We start from the raw sequence: 19,571 nt of genomic DNA, 5'->3' as shown, positions 1-19,571 counted from the left end.
TTCATTCTTTCTTGTAGGCTCACATGTTCATGAGCGTGTGAAACATTTCCCTTAGCAGTCTAATAACACTCTATCAAAGTCCACATTTGATAATCTACTGAATACGTTAAGAGATAAGTTTTCTTCTCAGTCATCTGGGAAAAGTAAATTGAAATATAAGGAAATCAGAAGTAAAATTATTGTGATTATTGTTGTTTATGGTGAATGAACACGATTATTACTGGTGTCTTGTGCAGTCTTTTCAAGATTGCATCTAGTGTATTGTAATTTCCTCTTTACAAACAGTATACTTTCAAATACCCAGAGCTATACTTAAGTGCTTGAAAATTGAAATAAATGAATATTCATTTGCCTGGCAATGTTGAAACTTGCAATATTTGGAGGATTAACACATAGATTATGTCCTTCTCTGTCAACTGAAAGATTTTTTTTATATAATTTTAGTAAATGCATTTAGAATTGATAAAATAGCAAATCATGCTTTCACAATTGCTCCAATTATTTAAATGCATAAATACCAGCACAGCACCTAAGTCTTATTGAAAATTCAGTAAAGAAAAGTAATTTACATTTTATCACATCAAATTAACCAGAGAAAATGAGGGATGGATGAAAAGGTGACTTTCAGAGGAGTATTTCAGCATATCCTATAGCAGTTTTGCTATACAAAATACCTTCAAATAAATCACTTCCAATAAACTAGAGGATTTGGAGTCATTATATGAAAAATATAAAGGGGATGTTTCAGCTTGCAAGCTTTACTGATTCATGTGTTTCTTGAATCTTAATTCGTGCACTAGGGGGAGCTCCTGCAACTCTCTATCACAATAGAAACCAGAGGACAACGTATGGAAATAAAGCATGAGAGAGATTTCAGAAAAAAGACATATTCTTCTGCCACTAGCAAGAATGACTGTATGAATTCGCACAACTTAATCTGCTTATATCTTCTGTGCTCGGTATGGTTTCCTCAGTACAAAGGAGATGAAGAAGCACTTTCCCCCTTTCAGGATGCACACTGCTAATGAAAAAGGCATGAATTTATGTAGGTTTTAAACAGTCTCAGAGATCAAGTTGTACAAAAACAAAGCTAGCATGGTTTTGATATGTGATGTAATTTTAATGGAGTGTGTCACAGGAAAAATATATGTGAGCAAGTTATCGGTCCATACCATGATAAACACAAAGAACTGAAGTCTGTACCATAACAAACATGGGTAAGAGGACTTCATTAACACTGCTCAGTCCGACTCCATTATTGAAATATTCTGCTTCTGAGCACTTAATTTTTCAGCCTTCCTTTCAAGTAGAGTTTTGTGTGTGTGTGTGTGTGTGTGTGTGTGTGTGTGTGTAGTTTCTTGAAGATGTGGTGTTGGGTTTTTTTTTAGGAAACTGCAATATGGAGATTCCATTACAGAAAACAATATAAAATTTTAGCTAGGATCATTAGCAGGGTTAGGATGTTTTGACTATCAACTACTTGAGTAAATACAATAATTGTTATTAATCACAGATATCTATTTTTCTATGCTCTTTGGCATAGCACCCACAGTTTGCAAAGGAGTTTTGGACATCTACTAACAGAAAAAACGTATTTAGCAACACACTCCATAACAGAGTGGAGATTCATGCTCTTGATGGGTTGGTTTGTCTTCTTTCTTTCCCATATTCATTCCTGTGCCTCTCTAATTCATTTCTGCAATGCCCTCTTCTTTAAAGTGATCATGTATCTCACATCTCCAGAGCAGAACGAGCTATTTCTTTACTCATTTCCTACTTGGGCACTAGTAGAGGATGTAAAAGCACAGAGAAGACAACCGTGGTTGTCAGTGTCCAGCTTGATAATAACGAAAATGTTCCTCCAGCAACTAAAATGAGTGATTTTGAGAAAACCCACACTGTTAAGCATCAACACAGGAATGCCCAAGCAGCCCAGGACCAAAGATGAACAGTGTAGGGATTCTTCAGATGCAATGCACACAGCCTGTGTATATAAGCTGGTAGTTAAACTGTAATAAGCCTCTAGTGAGCCAGTTTCAACTGAGATTTTTCAATACGGTTGATTTTGTAGGGGGTCACAAATGGCACCCCTTATTGTCAGAACAAGCCCCAGATGTCAAGCTCCTAGTTCAAAGGACGGGATTGCTAGTGTACCATTGGGGTAAGCTATTTGATATGGGCTATGTGTTTTCCCCAAACTCAATGTCAGGGAGGTTTGATCCATTTCAATTTAAAAATCAGCCAGGAGCATACTCTCAGCATCGCAAATTCAGTGTAAACAGTCAAAAAGTGGCCAAATTGTAAGAACAGGATCTTGTAGTGGGAAGCACCATGCAACCCTGCTGCCAGCTCTGCTGGTAATAGATGGAAACAGAACCACTACCTATTCTGCCTGCATGCTGGAACCTGACCTCCCCTGTGTTCCAAGTACTCTTTTGCATCTTTTCCGAAAATGTATTCGGAATTATGATTGATTTTGTCATTTTGGCTTTAGGGTTATATTCATCTCACAGATCCAGCCATATCCAACTGTACCCCATGAGAATTACTGAAAACTAGAGCTAGAAAGACCGGTGTATAGATATTAGACAGCCTAGTTAAAAAGACCAAAGCTGTGTTATTTTCCTTTATGTAAGACAGCTTTAAATTGATTTTGTTTCCATTCCCCCATATATAACTGAGGACAGTAGTATACTCTGTCTCAGTATTTTATGCTCAATTTAACTGTTACATTGCACTAAATGATGTGCAATAATGTAACCCTTAATGCAAATGAATTCATGTTTGGTAAAAAAAAAGATAAAATCTCTTTGCTGCCTTCTCCAAACAGATTTTTTTTTTAATATAGAATTTAATGAACTAGGAAAACCAAACATCCCCATATGGTAAGAAAATTTCAAGGCACGTAGTAAAAGAAATATCTTGTTACTCATCAAAAACTAATAGAAGTGACAGGAGAAAAAAAAAATAAGCTGAAGATGAAACTCAAATAATTAGCAAATATGGAAAATCATCTATTACAGTGCTTAAAAAAGGCTTGGCAGAGGCTAAAAGAGAAAAAACACACACTTCATATTTCAACGGTGGAATATATTAAATTTCTTTTGAAGCAAATTATTTATAGTTATAAATTTCCCTGGAAAATTAAAACAACACCCTCTCTCCCAAAATAAATGCATCATTATGATCAGAACTATTGAAGACGTAATCACCTTCTGTCTAAGACTGTAATATTTTCTTATCATATGAAAGATTTTGAGGAACTTTCTCTGAATCTCAGGAAATTCCTCACTCAGTCTTTTTCTGGACATCACAAAGTAGCCTGCAGGCTCCTCTGAGCTGCAGTTGCTGCCAGTCTCACAGGCATCACTCTGGCAATCTAAAGTAGCCTAAAGATGTCTAGCGAACATTTCCCTTTCCCTGGATGAATGCCCTTCCCTGATGCAGTAGCCATTTTGACAGTTATATATCACCCTAAAAGAAGCAAAATATATAAAAACTACAAACAGGGCTGTTTTCTGGTACCCTGTTATTTTGTACTTCGAATAACTGGCAACAGTTCTGGGAATTTGGCCCTGCGATCCCAGTATCCCTGATCATCCAAAACTGACTGCAAGGTGTGTAAGCACCGTAACAGTTGTACAGTTTAAAATTGAGGGAATGAAGCTTGCATGCAGTAAACAAAATACTCGGGTATTTATCTCTCCTACATTTACCTTTCACTTAGCATAATTAGAGAGATCCATGGCCATATGGCAAAACCACAGAACTAGGGTTCACGAACCACTTCTATGCTGCGGAGGTTCTGCCACGTTTGTCATGGGACTGTCTGATCTCCTCCAGGATGAAACAAGGTGAGAAGCATCTGTCACACATTTACCCTCTCAGCTTCTCTCCATGGATATGTGTACAGTGTGGGAGGGAGAAGGATGGCTGGTTTTCATATGTGTCTTGGAAAGGAAGTTAATATGGTTTACAAACTGCCTTATTCCTGTAAAAGTCAATGGACAGTTCGAGCCTACCCCAGCCACATTCTGTTTCCTACTCAGGTGAACATTACTTTGTGCAGGAAGAGTCCTGTTGTGCCAGAAAAGCCCAGCTATTGGCAGCAGTATTCATCAACAAATTTTGCTCAGTTTCTAAAATACTTTGTACTTGAAAGTGTACACCACCCTTAGCTGAGCATCATTGCCCATTCAGGGGAGGCATATCACCTTCTAGGAAAGATGGATGTTTTTACCTTGTTATCTCTATTTGCTTCAGAAAATACAACAAAATATTTTAGTTTGGACTTTATGCCATTGAGCAGTCAAGCAAGACCCCTGGCTTAACTCCAAGTGTAGCATTGAAATGCCAACAACTTAGAGAAGCACTGAGATGTAACTCATAACTAACTGTAAAATGCTTACAGCATGAAAGGTGTTATCTATCTAAGAATTATCCCTTAGTGCATGGAAAAATGTTGATTTTCCTACAGGATAAGGCCGTGTCAGGAAATGGTATAGCATTAATAAGATTCTAGAAAAAGGAACTGTTACATTTATACATTTAATAAAGGCTGAATGTGACAATTAAGAAAGGTCAGTACCCTTGAGGAAGCAGGACAGACAGACAGGGAGAGGTGGAAGTAGTTATTTTCGCATTAAGGAAACACACTAAAATATTCATTGTCTTTATCTGCTGTCAAGAGATGTTTTTGTGTAACAAAAATACCTTTAACTGTTTAAAGGCATCGCACATGCATCCAATTAAACTCCTACGTCCAGAGAGAAGGCATCCAAGCAGGTGTTTCTTACTCTAACTTTTCTACTTCTCCCATAAAAAAATTCTAAAAATTATTAATCTTTAGAGCAATGCCTGATAGTATTTATTCCCACTATTATAATCACTTTAAACTGAGTATAGTTTATATTCATGAATGCTTTCATGTGGGCCCTCAATCTGGTGAGACTGAAGGCACAGAACTATCTTACAAAGAAGAACTGGGATGTAAAGCTACTCTGTGAACACAGGAGAAAATTCACCCTGAGCAACGGGCCAGAACAATGCCTGTGCATCTGTTAAGACTTGGTTAAGCCTCAAAATAGGATTTAATTGTGAATTTTATGATCCATTGGTTAAGCACTGGTATTGTCACAGTGCTGCTTTTCTTCTTTACGCTTAGCACTTTCCGACAAAGACAGGACAATCAGATTATGACACAAACTTCGTCAGCAGCATGCTTTCTAATAATGCTGATCCTGAACCAGTTGCTTTCTCCAGTTAAACAATACAAATGTCTAAAGCATCCTTACAATTCATATACTGTACTCACATGTATCAACCACATGCTTTGCATTTGCACCTGTTTCTTTTCAATTTCATGCTGTACTTTTGCATTTTTCATTACCAAATCTCCCTCCCCAAATCAAAGGTGTGATTTACCTTACTGCAATTTTTAGAAACCTGGCAAAGAGCACCACTTGACATGCTGTCCTTATCTGGCATTCCTGAAAGAAGAATACAGAAAACAAATATGTACTGTGCATTCTTTCAGTAACAGTGGAGATATTTATCAATAGAAGATGGAATTGGGGGGCTCAATACTTTGATAAGGCAAACATTAATCTACGATTTTTTAAGAGCAAAACAGATTTGTTCAGACAAAGGTTTTCCCTTGTGAACACAAAAAAGACAAAAAGCTAATTTGTGCAAATACTATGAACAGCTTACTAAACACAGCACTTGCTCACAACTTAATATTTGAAGTATGTTTACAGGAATTATTTGTATTTTTTCGTTTAACATTATCTGTAATTCAGTACCTGGAAGCCAAATGTAACACTGAATTTGCACTAACTAGCATTGCTATGCTACGCTATGGTTTCACAAATAGAACACACTGAACACACAACATATGGGATAAAACTGACAGATGCAATTGCTAGCCATCAGATATTGCCCTGATTGGCACCTACATAATCTGCTGGAAACTAAATAAAAATACTTTCATTTACAGAAGTGACAAGTTCCAAAGGCTGCCCTTGGATTCGTGTTTACAGCACTATCCTACAGCCTAACAAGTTCTCATGAGGCAGATGTACCCAAATCTATTTAGCTACTTAACTAAGGTTAGACAGCAGTATGTTTACTGCAGGTTGCCTGCCTGAGAACTAATCTATGTTCCCAAGCAAGCTGTGTGGCCCATCCTAACTAAAAATATAAGCCAGTTTGCTGTATTTAATTTACTAGCAAGACTAATGACCGTGTTCCATGGAATTCATGTAATACCTAGAACTAGCTAAATGCTACATGACATCATACAGTATGCTTTAATCAATAGGCCTGGCCCACAGTGCAGATTCTGTATACAGCTCTATAAGCACTTGTATGCAGTGAGAATGCAGTTAGGCAAGTTCCAAAGTATTTCCTACTATATGCAGTGTTAATGCAATACTAAATTGAATTTAACCTTTAAATTCCAACAGCCAAAACCAGAGGACTTTCATCTTCCCCTCTTTTCCCTTTTCTCTAACATCTGATGTCTATTTTCTCATACTTACTGTCATTGTTAGAGCCAGTTTCCATAACACCATAAGGAGGAGTGAGAAGTCCAGACATATACTGTCGGTATTTCTGAAAGACAATGATGGCACATTAAGTCAGGTACAGATGTATAAAGCCATTCAATGGAATATGTGATATTTACATTTGTGTGTCTGCTGCCTTGTGCTTCACATGCTCACATGCAATATGAGGCAGTCAGACATGTCTTTCCTCTTAATATTACAAAGTCTACTTTCTTGACTGGCGCACATTGCCTTTATTTTATCAAAGTTGTGCTGAAACAGTTCCCTCCTTCATCTTCCCCAAAGCATGACTTTGAAGGTTCTACAAAATCAATACTGTACTCAGTTGTGTGACTTCCCATAAAGGCTGTTTTAAAGCTTATGTGAAATTACACTGCTCAGCTGAACTCAAGCTAGAAAGCTACTTTATTGTAGGGATGGAGACAAGGTTGTTAACTAAGGATTCATCAGCATCATGTATCACTACAATTTTGTGGTCAGATTTGAAATAGACAGGAGTTAGTGCAAAACCTCTAAATGTTTAATTCCAACACCACATTAAGTTTGCTTTTCAGAAACTACAAGCTTATGAAACACACAAATCTAGCACTTCATGTTATGTACACACACACACTGTATTAGCAGATGAAACTTCGTAACTTTAATAATGAAAATAATGTCCCTTGTACCACTGTAAACTACATAATGGTAACTGATGTCAGTAACTGGTATTTTTCTTCAGTGAATGCTGGTGACATGATCGATAAAGTTCAAAGCTCTCTCTAGAGCTTAAGAAATTCAATTCACAGAAGCTAAAAAAATAACACCAAAGGAAAAAAATGTCCTTTTATCAAATACAAATCATTCAATAAATGACACATTTTTGTTTCCAATCATACTATACTACTGTCATTCTTAAGGGTAAACAATTACCATTCCCTTTTGGAACTGTCAGAAAACAAGTTTGTGCAACAGGGATGTTGATGATCAGTATAAATAAAATGTGTCATGCAGCCCTTGGGATGTGCAGTGAGCTGAACGTGAGCAACCAACCAACTGAAACGCATCTAGGTTTCAACTAAGCACACAGAATAACTGAGACAGAAAATTTCCCTCATAGTGTAATTTTAATTTAGAAGTTTTATCCGTCGCTCTATGGAGCTGTTTGGATGCACTCACTTTTAAAATGTTGTCTGCTGGATTTTAACAATGCTTGAATTATCTTTTTAACATTTATTTTTCTTGGAAGTGGATATGCAAATATCACTAATTCTCCCATTAAAGACATCTTGCATTATGTATAATAACAAAAGCTACAAAGCTTACATTAATCTTAATAATCCAATCCTATTTTTAGACAAGCTATTACATCCTAAAGCTTAGTAACATATTATTTAAATCTTACCCATAATCCAGCTGAAAACTCATAAGAGCAAAACTATGTTATATCCCTGGTCAGTCACAAAGAATAAATGCTACTTCATTTGAGGATAAAACTCTCCTATTTTCTTCCCCAAACCATTCACTTTCCATACACTGCTCCAGTCTTATGCCTGGAACTCAGTGAGAGGAAGAATGTGAAAGATTATTATTTTCTCAGTTCAACTAATAAATCACACACACAAACCAAGGGAAAAACTCATTTTGTTTGGCCAAATGAAAGAAGAGAAAGAATGTCACAAGGGGTTGTTTTATTCAAACAGTAGATAAGCATTTTGCTCTACCTTCTACTGAATTTGGTCTTGAAATGTAATTTAGAAATGGCAAATTGAAATGTTTCATTTGAGATATGATAAAATCAAATTTCATAGGTTTTTTTTTCTTTTGTTCTTCCTCACCATTCAGGTTATATTTGTTTCTTTGTTCTGCTTTTCCCTAAATAGCATTTTCCCAGAAATACATTGTTAGTCCACATTTAATCCACCTTGATAAGGAACTTGAATTGTAGGAAGACAGTCATTTTCTCTTTTATTTCCTATAGCACGTCCACAGGCATCATACACTGCATGCCAGTTTCCCTTCTGCTTAATTATCTACTATTTTTCCTGATTATTATTCTCATGAAACAAAACATAGAACACCTTAGAATTTCCAAAAGATTTGGGGGCTTAGCTTAACAAAAATACCTACAGGTGGAATAAGCCATTACTTCTATAACACTTTAAAGGAGGCACCTAACCCCATTCAGCCCCACCTCACACTCAGAATGCCAAAGCCCACCAGAAGCAAAAGCAGAGACTGCCCAAGACTTCAACTCTGTCACCTTCCATATGAAGGTCCCACTTCACGCCATGGGATGAGTCTACTTACAAGTCTGACAGAGCAAGCCCTGTGAGCAATGTTGCCTATGAAGGAGTTCAGGCAGCATTATCAGAAGAGATACTAATTCAAGATACGCCCTCAGAAAGCTCAGTTGTTCAGACTCCCTCAGGGGACCTCTGCAGAAATGAAACTAACTTATATATCTGGTATCTGGAGAGAAGGCTGACATGACTGCCTACACATGGTCTTCCATGAAGGTACCTTGGTAAGGTGTGGGCTGACACAGAAGCTGTAATTCATGCCTAAAATTGTGTCAGCTCATTAGCTAAATTAAATGTCAAGGGACGCTTATTTGTCAAGAAATCAGGCGAACACTATTTGCTGGGAAACCTAACTAGGCGAAGAAACACCTAAGTAACTGCATAAAGATTTACAGTATCAGATGGTGTAATGAAGTTCCAGGCATTAGATCTCTGGAAGCTGAGATAATGAGGAAAACACAATCCTGACTGTGAGACCTATCTTGTTACTGTATCGTCTGTAAATGAAAAGATAATGCAGAAAGTGAAATTGTACTCCTAGGTGGCATTTAAAATCATCCTGAAGATTAACAGACTGAATATTTACAAAAGGCTTTTGAAAATATATTCTATTGGTGGTATGAAGTATGGAAAAGCTTTCTTTATAAAAGACAGCAATACTTATCAAATCATCATAAGCTTGTTTGTTGCCAGAAGTGTTCAAGTTCTGTAAATCCAACGTGACAGCAGGTTTTAAAACTATACTCAGTGACCTATTCACTTTGTCCTCAGATTTCTACCAATTTATGAACTCTATCATGCAACAGCTAAAAGATCAGATACTTCCTGCAGTATTTTTTCTTCCATTTACTGACTGCCTCATATCCACACAGTGATGAAAATTAACTGACCTTTTCAGCCACTATTATAGCCTAAAGTACAGAAGAGTGCTGACAAGGAACAGCTGGTGATGGGAGAAAATCACATGCTTGACTCAGTGGGGAGGTACTGTGGGTGAATTTTCATACCAACAGTTTTTAAGGCCACTCATCGTCAAGCTTTTCAGCGTGTTCCTTCACGTGCTTTTATTTAGACTTTATTTGCAGTTATCTGGAGTTAAGTCTCAAAGGTTTTCATGACTAAAAAAGATTTTCTTCTACTCCATGAACATAATTTGGTACATTTTTATATGCTAATGTTTAGAAAGGCAGTTGCTACAATTCTGATGCAAACTACATCTAAATTCTGATGCAAACTACCTCTAAATTCCATATCAAAATTTTCTAGTGTATATAAGGTATATTAAATATGTCTTTGTAGTTAGTCCCTTCTCTTCTACTGCAAGTATTGAAGAGCTAATACCTGTTTAAAGGTAAATAAGGAGCAAAAAAGAGATTTAAACAATACAAATACTCCAAAACAAGCCAGGTAGATGTGAATAAAACAGATGGGCATTTGCTGTCCATGAGCATTGCATAGCTAAACCACAGCATTCTAATGGGAAAGACTGACGAAGGGAAGATCCCCTTCACTATCCCTCTTTGCTACAGCTTTGAACACAGGTTCCACACCACATACTCCTCTATACCCCCAAGCGCAGCAGCTCTCCAGTCACCAAAGAGTATCTGAAGGGCTGTGTAAATAAGGACCCAGACAATGACGGGCTGCAGCACTAGGGAGTCAAGTCAGGCTTCTGATGCTTTCCTATGCCAAGGTGAACCCACATGTGGCCAAATACTAGGAAGTGAGCGTCTTGTAACACTGGGCAAGGTTTTGTAGACCACAACAGATGCCTGAATCGATCATCTCTTCCTCCTCTTTCTCGCCCACTCACAATCTCAGTCCACAGTGTCATTTCTGATCAGACACACTTCTGCTGCCTCCTGTTCTTCCTACCACTGGCAACTGAGAAGGTGACAAGGGAGAGCCTGCTTTACCTGCAAACTTGGGAATAACACAGAGTAATTAATTTCAGTTGTTGAAATCCTAGACCAAACATCAAGGTGCCCTTTCCACAAATGTTTTTCAAAACCTTGTGTAACTGTTTTATTAAATGCTGTTATTTTGACTGTTACCCCAGTTCTGCAGACCTCCTGTACTAGCTGTCCATACTGCTGCAATGGTTTCTCTTGGGGAATAGCTGCTGTAGCTTGACAATGTGGGCCAGCTTCTCAATTTTCTTTTGACAATAAATAATTGATCACTGATGCTCTCAGTACAACTCTCTTCTTCCTCTAAGTTTGCTGTGCCAGTCATTCCATTTTGGCAAGGAACCATCTCTCTTGTGAGCATTACTCAGAAGGGTACATCACTCCCATGGTGCATTGTTTCTTTTTTTTTTCCCCAGAACAAAAAGGAGAGATGTGAAAGAGCGCCTGAAAATGTGAAAGAAGTCCCCTTTTCACCCACCAAACCAAGCAGACATTGCTGTCTCAAAGTCTAGATCTTTGCCTTTAGATCTGATGGTCCAAAGATTACTCTTCACTGAACAGACAGGTGAAGTCCTAGGTCACCTGCCTGTTATTTGTTAGTGTTTTCCAACAAAAAATGCCTAATGTCCTTACAGAATTTCACAAGAGCAATAACTGAAAATCATATTCATAGTTGTTTATTACTCAAATCTTGCTACAAAGGGGAAAACAAATGACACGCTGTTGCCCAATAGTATGTGCTGAGATCCACAAGAAGACACTGGCATAATTCTGATTTCAGATACTGCCACCTTAGTATGTTTATAAATTAGTAAGTGTATTTCTTCTACTCAAGTTCTATCAGAAAATTTCCATACTTTTCAGGTCAATGCCAATTAACTGGATATCACAAAAAGAACATGATCAATGGCTGTTTAACATTGCATAGTAAATCATTGCTTGAAGCTGGTGCTTCACTCTAGAATATCAAGTATCCTGCATATTACTAAATACTTGCCTTTGTCATTCACAAAATATATATATTCACTGTCACTCACAGTATAGGTAAGAGAACAGAATTGAGGTACTTCTAAAGGAAAGGATAAAGACAAATTAGGGAAAAATAATTCTACAATAGTGAGAAAGTATCTTTACATATTGTGGAAAAACAGAAAATAAACCATGTTAAGATCTCAACACAGCTTACTGAACAGAAACTGTTTTGTATACGTCAGTCTATCAAGTCATCGAAATGAGATAGACAAGGCCTGAAATAGCAAAAGTGAAGTGCCATTTAGACATATTTAGATAAAATAAATACAGGAAATGCCTGTACTGAATTTGCTGAATCCTGATCCCAGAATCAGTACAGTTTATATAATAGCAGATGAATCTGCATCTTTTCTATTTGCCTATTTACCATCTTCTGCATGTGCCTGCATGGCTCTAATCAACTATGCTTTAGATTTTATTTGATCTTTGTTTTGGAGGCATATAGTTTTCTGTCACATTCCCACTTAAATCAATTTATCATGCTTGAAAAGCTCTGTATGCAGAACTTGCTTGATCACAGAATCCCCTTGATATTTAGTCGAAGAGAAAAATTCACCCAGCTCCCTGAAATCATGCCAAATAGCAGACTTGGCTACCAGATAGAAACCCAAAGATAAGACTGCACTGCAAAAATCAAATCCAAGGAAATTAGAGCATGAGCAATGATTAAACAAATTACACAGCCTATTCTGCTCCATCTAATTTAAATATAGAAATGCCATCATGCAGCCCTCCGATTCTGTCTCCTAGAGGAATCCACTCAGGAAATGCAGTTGGGTGGAGACAGGACTTGGTTGGGAGGGGTGGGAAAGATTGCATATACTTAAAGCGGACAAAGAAAATGTACAAAGAGGAACAAACAGTCCATTTGATTTATGTGTTTTCTTTTACTACACCTTTGTAACTACAGAATAGAGGATGTATTTATAGGAAGAAAAAATATAACTGTTTAACCGCCTTTAACATGAAGTTCAAGTTTTCAAAAGTGGCTGAAGAAGAGCATTATACAATTCCATGTTTACTTTTTCCCAGTAACATCTGTGTTGAATTTGGTCACTTTAAAATCAGACTTCAGACTGTCAGTAGCAGTGCTTCAAACAGTGCAAGATCAGAAAATAAAGCTGTGCTCTCCTTTCTTCCCCTTTCATTATCACTTGTAGGAGAGAGGCAGCAAATCACACCTTAGCTGGAATTTTCTGAATGATGGAAGCTGCAGAACAGTACCTTATTCCTCTTCAAACTGTTCTGTGACTCTAACAATTGTAAACCTGCATCTTTATTAGCAAAGCCAGCAGATACGTCTTGAGAACAAAGATCAAAACTACTAAGAAAAAAGTACCATTTTAACATAATTTTTCTAACTGCCACAGCCAACCTTTAAACCTACATTGACAGGACTTAGATCAACCTAAGTCTGGCATCATCTCATGGGTCATGCACAAGATAAAACTGTTCATAGAACAATTTCCTAAAGTTCTGAGCACAAAACACTTCCTTTTACCCTCAGGCAGTCATACCTCCTATTTTCAGATACACTAGTTTAATGATGGGAGAAGTAAATATGTGCTTTTTCAGGTGAGCTCAGCCTCAGTGTGCTGCAAGAAGACAGTGTGCAAGGAAGATCAGAGACAGTATGAGACTGGCAAATACAGCATGAGACTGCCTTTGTTCAGCCCCTCACCTCAGCAGCTACGGGCTGCCTCTTACACTATTTCTTCCATATGGTGTGCCTTCCTAAACAGATCTTCAGCATTTTTCTAGAGCAGAAATTCAGCTGAAACAAAAGGTCACACCAGGAAGACATTTATGTTTGTAAAGTGCTTTGACACAACGACAAATTCTGTAATCACAGCAACATACATGTCTTGTTTCTGATGACATATCTTAACCTGCAGAGCAAGCAAAAAGCAAGGATTGTGTATACTAAACCAGTCAGAAGTCAGCAAGAGCCTCTAAACAGTTATCATTCCACCCTGAGATTGCCACCTTGCAAATACACAAGGCCTGACACACATGACCAACATATCTTTGCATGAATGTTCTGAAAAAGGCTTCATCTAAAGAAATATATGTGGCACTAGATATGTACAACCAAGTCAGAGAAAAGCTGTAAACCTCCCAGTGCAGGCTGTGCTCTGACAGTGAGTTGAATTTGTGCTCCTATCTAGTGAAATTCTGTAAGGTCACCACCAGATCTGTACAGGTACTTAAGTCCTAAAAATAAGATTTAAGTGCAGCTGAAATGACACATTGACACATTGGCCTTATGTTGACAATGTGAGCAGCAGTGCCTTTTTCCATTGTTCATGAACAGCTTCTTTTCCTCCCTCCCCTTATATAGTTTTACAAGGAGATTTGAATCAAATAAAGAAGCAGCAAAATGGTGAGCTGATCTGTAGCTCTGCTTTTCATGTTTACAACCTCTAAGTGCAGAAGCATGTTGGTCTAGAAATTTGTTTTCATCTGGAAGGAAACTCTGGGTTAAATATTAATTCCTCTACAATCAATATAAACCTCTTAATGAGTTCAGTGGGGTCAGTCTAATGCTGTGCTTTTGCTTCTTACAGAACCAAGCATGTATCAACTTCCAATACTCTTCTAATATTAAAGGCTTCCTTTTCATTGATAATTTCTCAAAGTGATTGTTTCTACTCAACTGTGCCTTACAATAATGAGGATATTTCATAAGTGTAAATAAACAAACACACAAGGGAATTTCCCTTATAACATTAGCCTTTCTTTAATGCTTTTAAAATACTATTTTGATTACAGTGTGAGCTGCTTTAAAAGCACTTTGTGCAGCTCAGTCAGTAACACTGCTGTGAAATCAAACCAAGTACAATACAAAATAAGAGGGGAAAACCTAAAGACAAACTATATAATTATAATTCAGAAGGTATGACTGAACATAGTCCACTCCCCCTACTGCACGGAAAAGAGTGTATTCTGACACAGAAAATCATTCATAATCAGATTGATATCACTTAACCTAGGCCTCCAATTCACCCAAGCAGTCAATGCAATGGCAGCACTGGAATTACCTTGCTAGGATAAATCTCTCATGAGTCCAGCTGCTCAAATCCAGAGTCCCATTTTTGCACAGCACTGTATAGTAAATGCTGCCTGTAGTACTTGCCCACCAGAGATTACAATAATATTTCAGTTATTTTATAACACAGTGCCTAGTTATACTATCTTACATCCACACGCACAGACCAACATCTCATGGTCCTCAATTTTGAAGTTCCCTATATAAGGCCTGTGAAATGTGGCCTGTGAAACATGATGACCTTGTTCAACAGCATCTTATCTGAAGAAACCAAAATGTATTGAATGGAAATTACTGACTTTTATCAAACTGAAATGCAAGCAACATTAATGACAGCAATTCAGTTGTGCCACAACTTAGGGATCAGGTAAACTGCATTAACAACCAGCAAAGCAACAGCATTATTTAGATGGGGCAGTTCAAGGTTTTTCTCTCTAAATGGAGTCAGTGCAAGTGACTTTCTCAAAAAAAGACATTTTACTGATCTGCCAGTCCCTCACCGAGATTAAAAAAGCCTGCACACCAAATGCTGTTCTGTGATTCCAGAGTCTTGCAATGGCTGTTTCTCACACAATCCTGTCTTTAGGCAAAAAGTAAAGTAACATTATTCATTTCACCTCAGCACTAGAAACATTTTCAAACCTCATCATGAGAAGGAACGGTGAGGAAAGGAGGCAAGCAGGGATGGGAAGAAGGAAGAAAGTTAAACATTAGGAAAGAAATAAATATTGACAAGAAATAAGAAGTAAAAATGTGTTTGGGAGCAGTGGGTGAAGGGTAGTGGGGGAGTGCAATATACAGACTAAACGGACTCTGCAGTTCACTGAATAGATAAGATATCACAGGGAGTGGAGAGACTTCAGGGAAAAGGGCACACTGTAAGAAAAAAAGAAATAAAACCCAGACATTTTGAACTGGCTGACAGGTAGGCCTAACAAATGAACTCTCTCCTCTCTTGTTGCCACTGGAGAAGCAGTTCTACCTTTTGAGGTCTTAGAAACAGATAAGCAATTTTACAATAGGCAGAAGTGAGGCTCCGCAGATCTGGCTGTAGTTAGACAGTTTAGGCTTAAAGATTCTGCAGATTGAGATGAACAGCACATCAGTTATTACTATTAAGTTTACATGGGAGGACTATACAAATTATGATGATCGAAGACTATAAGCAATGAATTGTAAGAGAAAAGAAAAAGGAGGTTGCTGAAAGACTCACTAACAGACCATTAAACTTGGCCACATACTATGTATGTTAACAACACAGCAGTTGTGTGAAGCAATTTAGCAAAATAATCCCACATCTGAGGGGCAATGAGAAAAGCCAACTCCTGCGCTAAGATTCCTTCAGAAACAATCTGTCGACCCCCAGCATACAAAACCTGTCAGCATAAATGCCCAAGTACTGGCCTCTCTGAGAGACAACTTCTGTCAAACTGGCTTAAAGATACTCTCAGTGAAGTATCTGTGGCATGTACTTCGCCATCCGGAAAGGCCAGGCTTTTAAAAGCATATTCTAAAACCTATACTCGGCTTAAAAAGTGATCTATTTCATAGGAAGCTCACTAGGAACTGAATAAATTTACTGAAACTGTAAAGTTTCCATCCCACTTGGGAAAGCAGCCATATCTTCTGGGTGCTCCCTCGCACATGGCTAAAAATAATTTCATTGGCATATTGAAATCTTAACCTACCCCACTAGATGAACAGGCTTAATACAGCCAGGATGTACAGCAGATCATTCATTTTGAAAATAAAACATCTTTCTAGTCCATTGCTTTCAATTGTTCACTTCTTAGATATCTTTGTATTTCCTGCTCCTTCTTTATGGAATCACCTTTCATTTCTTTGTTTAAAGGATGACAAAAAGGTATTAAAATAAATACATCAGGCTGTGCTGGGGAGGCTCCACCACCTGTTTGCCTGTTCTTGTTCCAAACCCACTGGAAACAGTGTACTACAAGGGATATTTACACAAAGCAAACAGCAGTACTAGATAAATACACTGGGTTTACATATAGAGCGAACTAAATTGGTTTTCAGTAGAGGAGGAAAAATAACAGTGCACAGTATTAGTGCACTACGATTTTTAAATCATTCCTGTAGAACATCAAATGAAGATGAATGGATTGTAAGTCTTATAAGTGAGCACAGTTTGAAAATTCAAAGAGACTCAACAAGGACATTTCAAAATTCTTTTTCAAACACCTTGCTAGGAGGATGCAGTAAATAACCCTGGCTCTGGCTATGCAGTGGCAGCTGAGAGGAGGGCATATCTCATCCACTCATCTTTCTGTCCATTTCTCTTACACTGAACTGTCCCTAACAATTTTCCCAACCTTCTCATTGAAAGCATACCTGAACAAACTTTAGTAGTTGTTTGTGTTACAATCGTGGTCACAATGTGCCAGACCTCCTGTACTCAACTCCTCAAGAGTATGACTCCTAACACCACCCACATAGTCCACCATCAAATAGATATACCATGGAAGTCATGCTAAGTATTGGTGGCAGGAAAGAGCAGAAATGGAAAGGAAGTAAGTTTTTCCAGTCCTTCCACTCACAGAAAAGCTTTTAAATCATTTTCATTGACTGTGTTTATATTGATATCCCAAGCTTATTTTGCAACTTCAATTGTTACTATTAGCAATTCTTCTACGCATTTTCATTATGGCCATGCACGGATGTCCTAAAATTGCAACTTTTCAGGTTTTTGTGGATACATCTGAAACAGGCAGCTCTTGGCTCATCATGCATTGACATCACGTGCTGTTGTAGTGGTGAAAAATATACATGGGCATTCTTTTGCACTCCTGAGAGAAGAGAGGCAGGTTTTACTGAGAAGTAATCTGCTATACTTTACCTTTTTTCTGACAGCAAGAATGATTAATTCTTGAAGCAAGTCTATTACTATACTGGGACGAGACTTTCAGTCCCCCTAGAAGACACGACAAGGTCACTGGTGATACTAGAGTTAGAACACTTCTTAATTGAAGGGCTACCTAATCTGCAATGACCTACACTCCACTCTATTTTTGCAGGGCTTTTTCTCTGTTGAGAAGAAGGATGGACAAAGCTTGTCATTGTCACTTTGATATTGTGTACCTACTCACCGCTCAAAGAAAGTCTTTATATAGAATATTCAGTAAAATAAGCTACAGCCATGAGTCACACTGCAAAAGTCCATGCTTCTTGAGTGTTATGAGGCACCAGAGGAATCAAATGACTTGCATATGAGAACAGATATTATCCACCAAGCCACAAGTGTAATTATAGAACAGCCTTTAAGAAAGGTTTCATTAACAGAGAGAAAAAGCTGCCTTAACATCTAAATCCATTTCACATAATTCTTCTGTTAACTTACAACCCTAAAAACATATTACAGACAAGTTTTGCAAGCCATATTGTAATAAAAATGAAACACATTGGAAATAAGACAAAATATTTTTTCTATACAAGTTTTATTTTTTTTCGCATGGTAACTGCTGTTTATCTGCTCTGTCTTCCTTTGATAGTACTGAGGGGAATTCAGTGTTACAGAATAAGGAAGCTGGCCACATACACCTCACAGATTTGACTGACTAGTTTTCAGTTATGAAGTATTCCCCTACACACTGTGAGCTGCTTGTTTAGGGAGCATCACAAAACACACTTTCCACATTATACTGTCTCTTCAGTTTTATAAACCTCAGACTTCAGCGGAAATCTTCTCATCTTTTAAATGAGATAGCCACTGTAATTGCTGTCTTCAATATAAGATTATTATTTGCATAACTCCTACGGAGTTGAAGTCAAATGATACACACCTGCATTGGAATGGACCCTTAGCTGACACAAATTAACAGTTTCAATGGCATAGCAAAACTGATTTGTATTTACTGACCTGTTCCAATAGCACTAATGATCACGTGTCTTCTGTTAGGAAGGCATACTGACCACTGAGTAGTACTGAAGACTAGATCAAAGGAGATCTCTGACATACTCCCGAGTATGCCACTCACAAACAATAACTGATACTTGAACCCAAACTGGTTCAAACTGGGAAATATGAAGCTTCACAGTTTGACTACCCTATAGCTCTTAGGAGACTTCCTGTTCATTTTTGCAGTGGGCAATTTCATCCTTGGGAATGGCCTCAGGCAGACACCCTTACCAACAGGGAACACAGGTAAGCACAGGTCTTAAAAGGCCCCATCACAGCCTTGACACTACAGAATAATTTCAGAACAACTTCAGAAATTTTCACCTCCAAACTTTAGGAAATCACAGTCGGATCCAAAAGCAGTAAACAAAAGCTCTGTGAAGTAGGTATGACATCTCTTGCCATTGTCTTGAAAAACACCTGGCAGTGTTTTCTCATGGCAAAAATCGCAATGTGTTCACATCACTGGTATCACCTAAATTTGGCAAGCTTGACAGGTATTACAAATCTGACATGATTAGAAAGAGCAGCGTATGCAGGCCTGCAGACCTACTGAACGACTGCGCTGCTCAGTGGGTGCCAGTAACATGAGTTTCAGAGAGAGTTAATCCTTCCTGAAAACAGAGACTAGAGAAAAATCCAGACAAGAGAAAAAAGTGCTCGTGCCTGAACACTTAATAGGGAAGCATTTGTCAATGTTGTGTACAAATTTGTCAATACTGTACAAATACAGTACGGGTCAAATCTGTCCTCGTAGAAAGTAAAATCGCTACAAGTGTCCAAAGGTGATGTTACAAAAGAGAAGTGGGGGAA

At 37.9% G+C, this 19,571-nt stretch overlaps 1 protein-coding gene across 3 annotated transcripts in view; it reads right to left on the bottom strand.

Moving 5' to 3' along the window:
- The window catches only part of RAPGEF4 (Rap guanine nucleotide exchange factor 4), a gene marked incomplete at both ends in the record, with an annotated part of 155,476 nt that overhangs the window by 80,102 nt on the left and 55,803 nt on the right, over window positions 1–19,571 (bottom strand). The window contains 2 exons of one of the 3 annotated variants that reach the window (XM_080621515.1): window positions 5,425–5,489; window positions 6,543–6,615. The exons of 1 other annotated variant lie outside the window; for it this stretch is intronic. In XM_080621515.1, coding sequence (XP_080477641.1) covers window positions 5,425–5,489; window positions 6,543–6,615 — 138 coding nt within the window. The remainder of the gene's footprint in view (window positions 1–5,424; window positions 5,490–6,542; window positions 6,616–19,571) is intronic. One more of the 3 variants, XM_080621516.1, reaches the window with a different exon arrangement.

Source organism: Psittacula echo, assembly GCF_963264785.1.
Source record: "Psittacula echo genome assembly, chromosome: 6".
NCBI classification, from domain to species: Eukaryota; Metazoa; Chordata; class Aves; order Psittaciformes; family Psittacidae; genus Psittacula; species Psittacula echo.
Note: the sequence above shows the minus strand (reverse complement) of the source record. Positions and strands in the feature narration are given on the sequence as shown.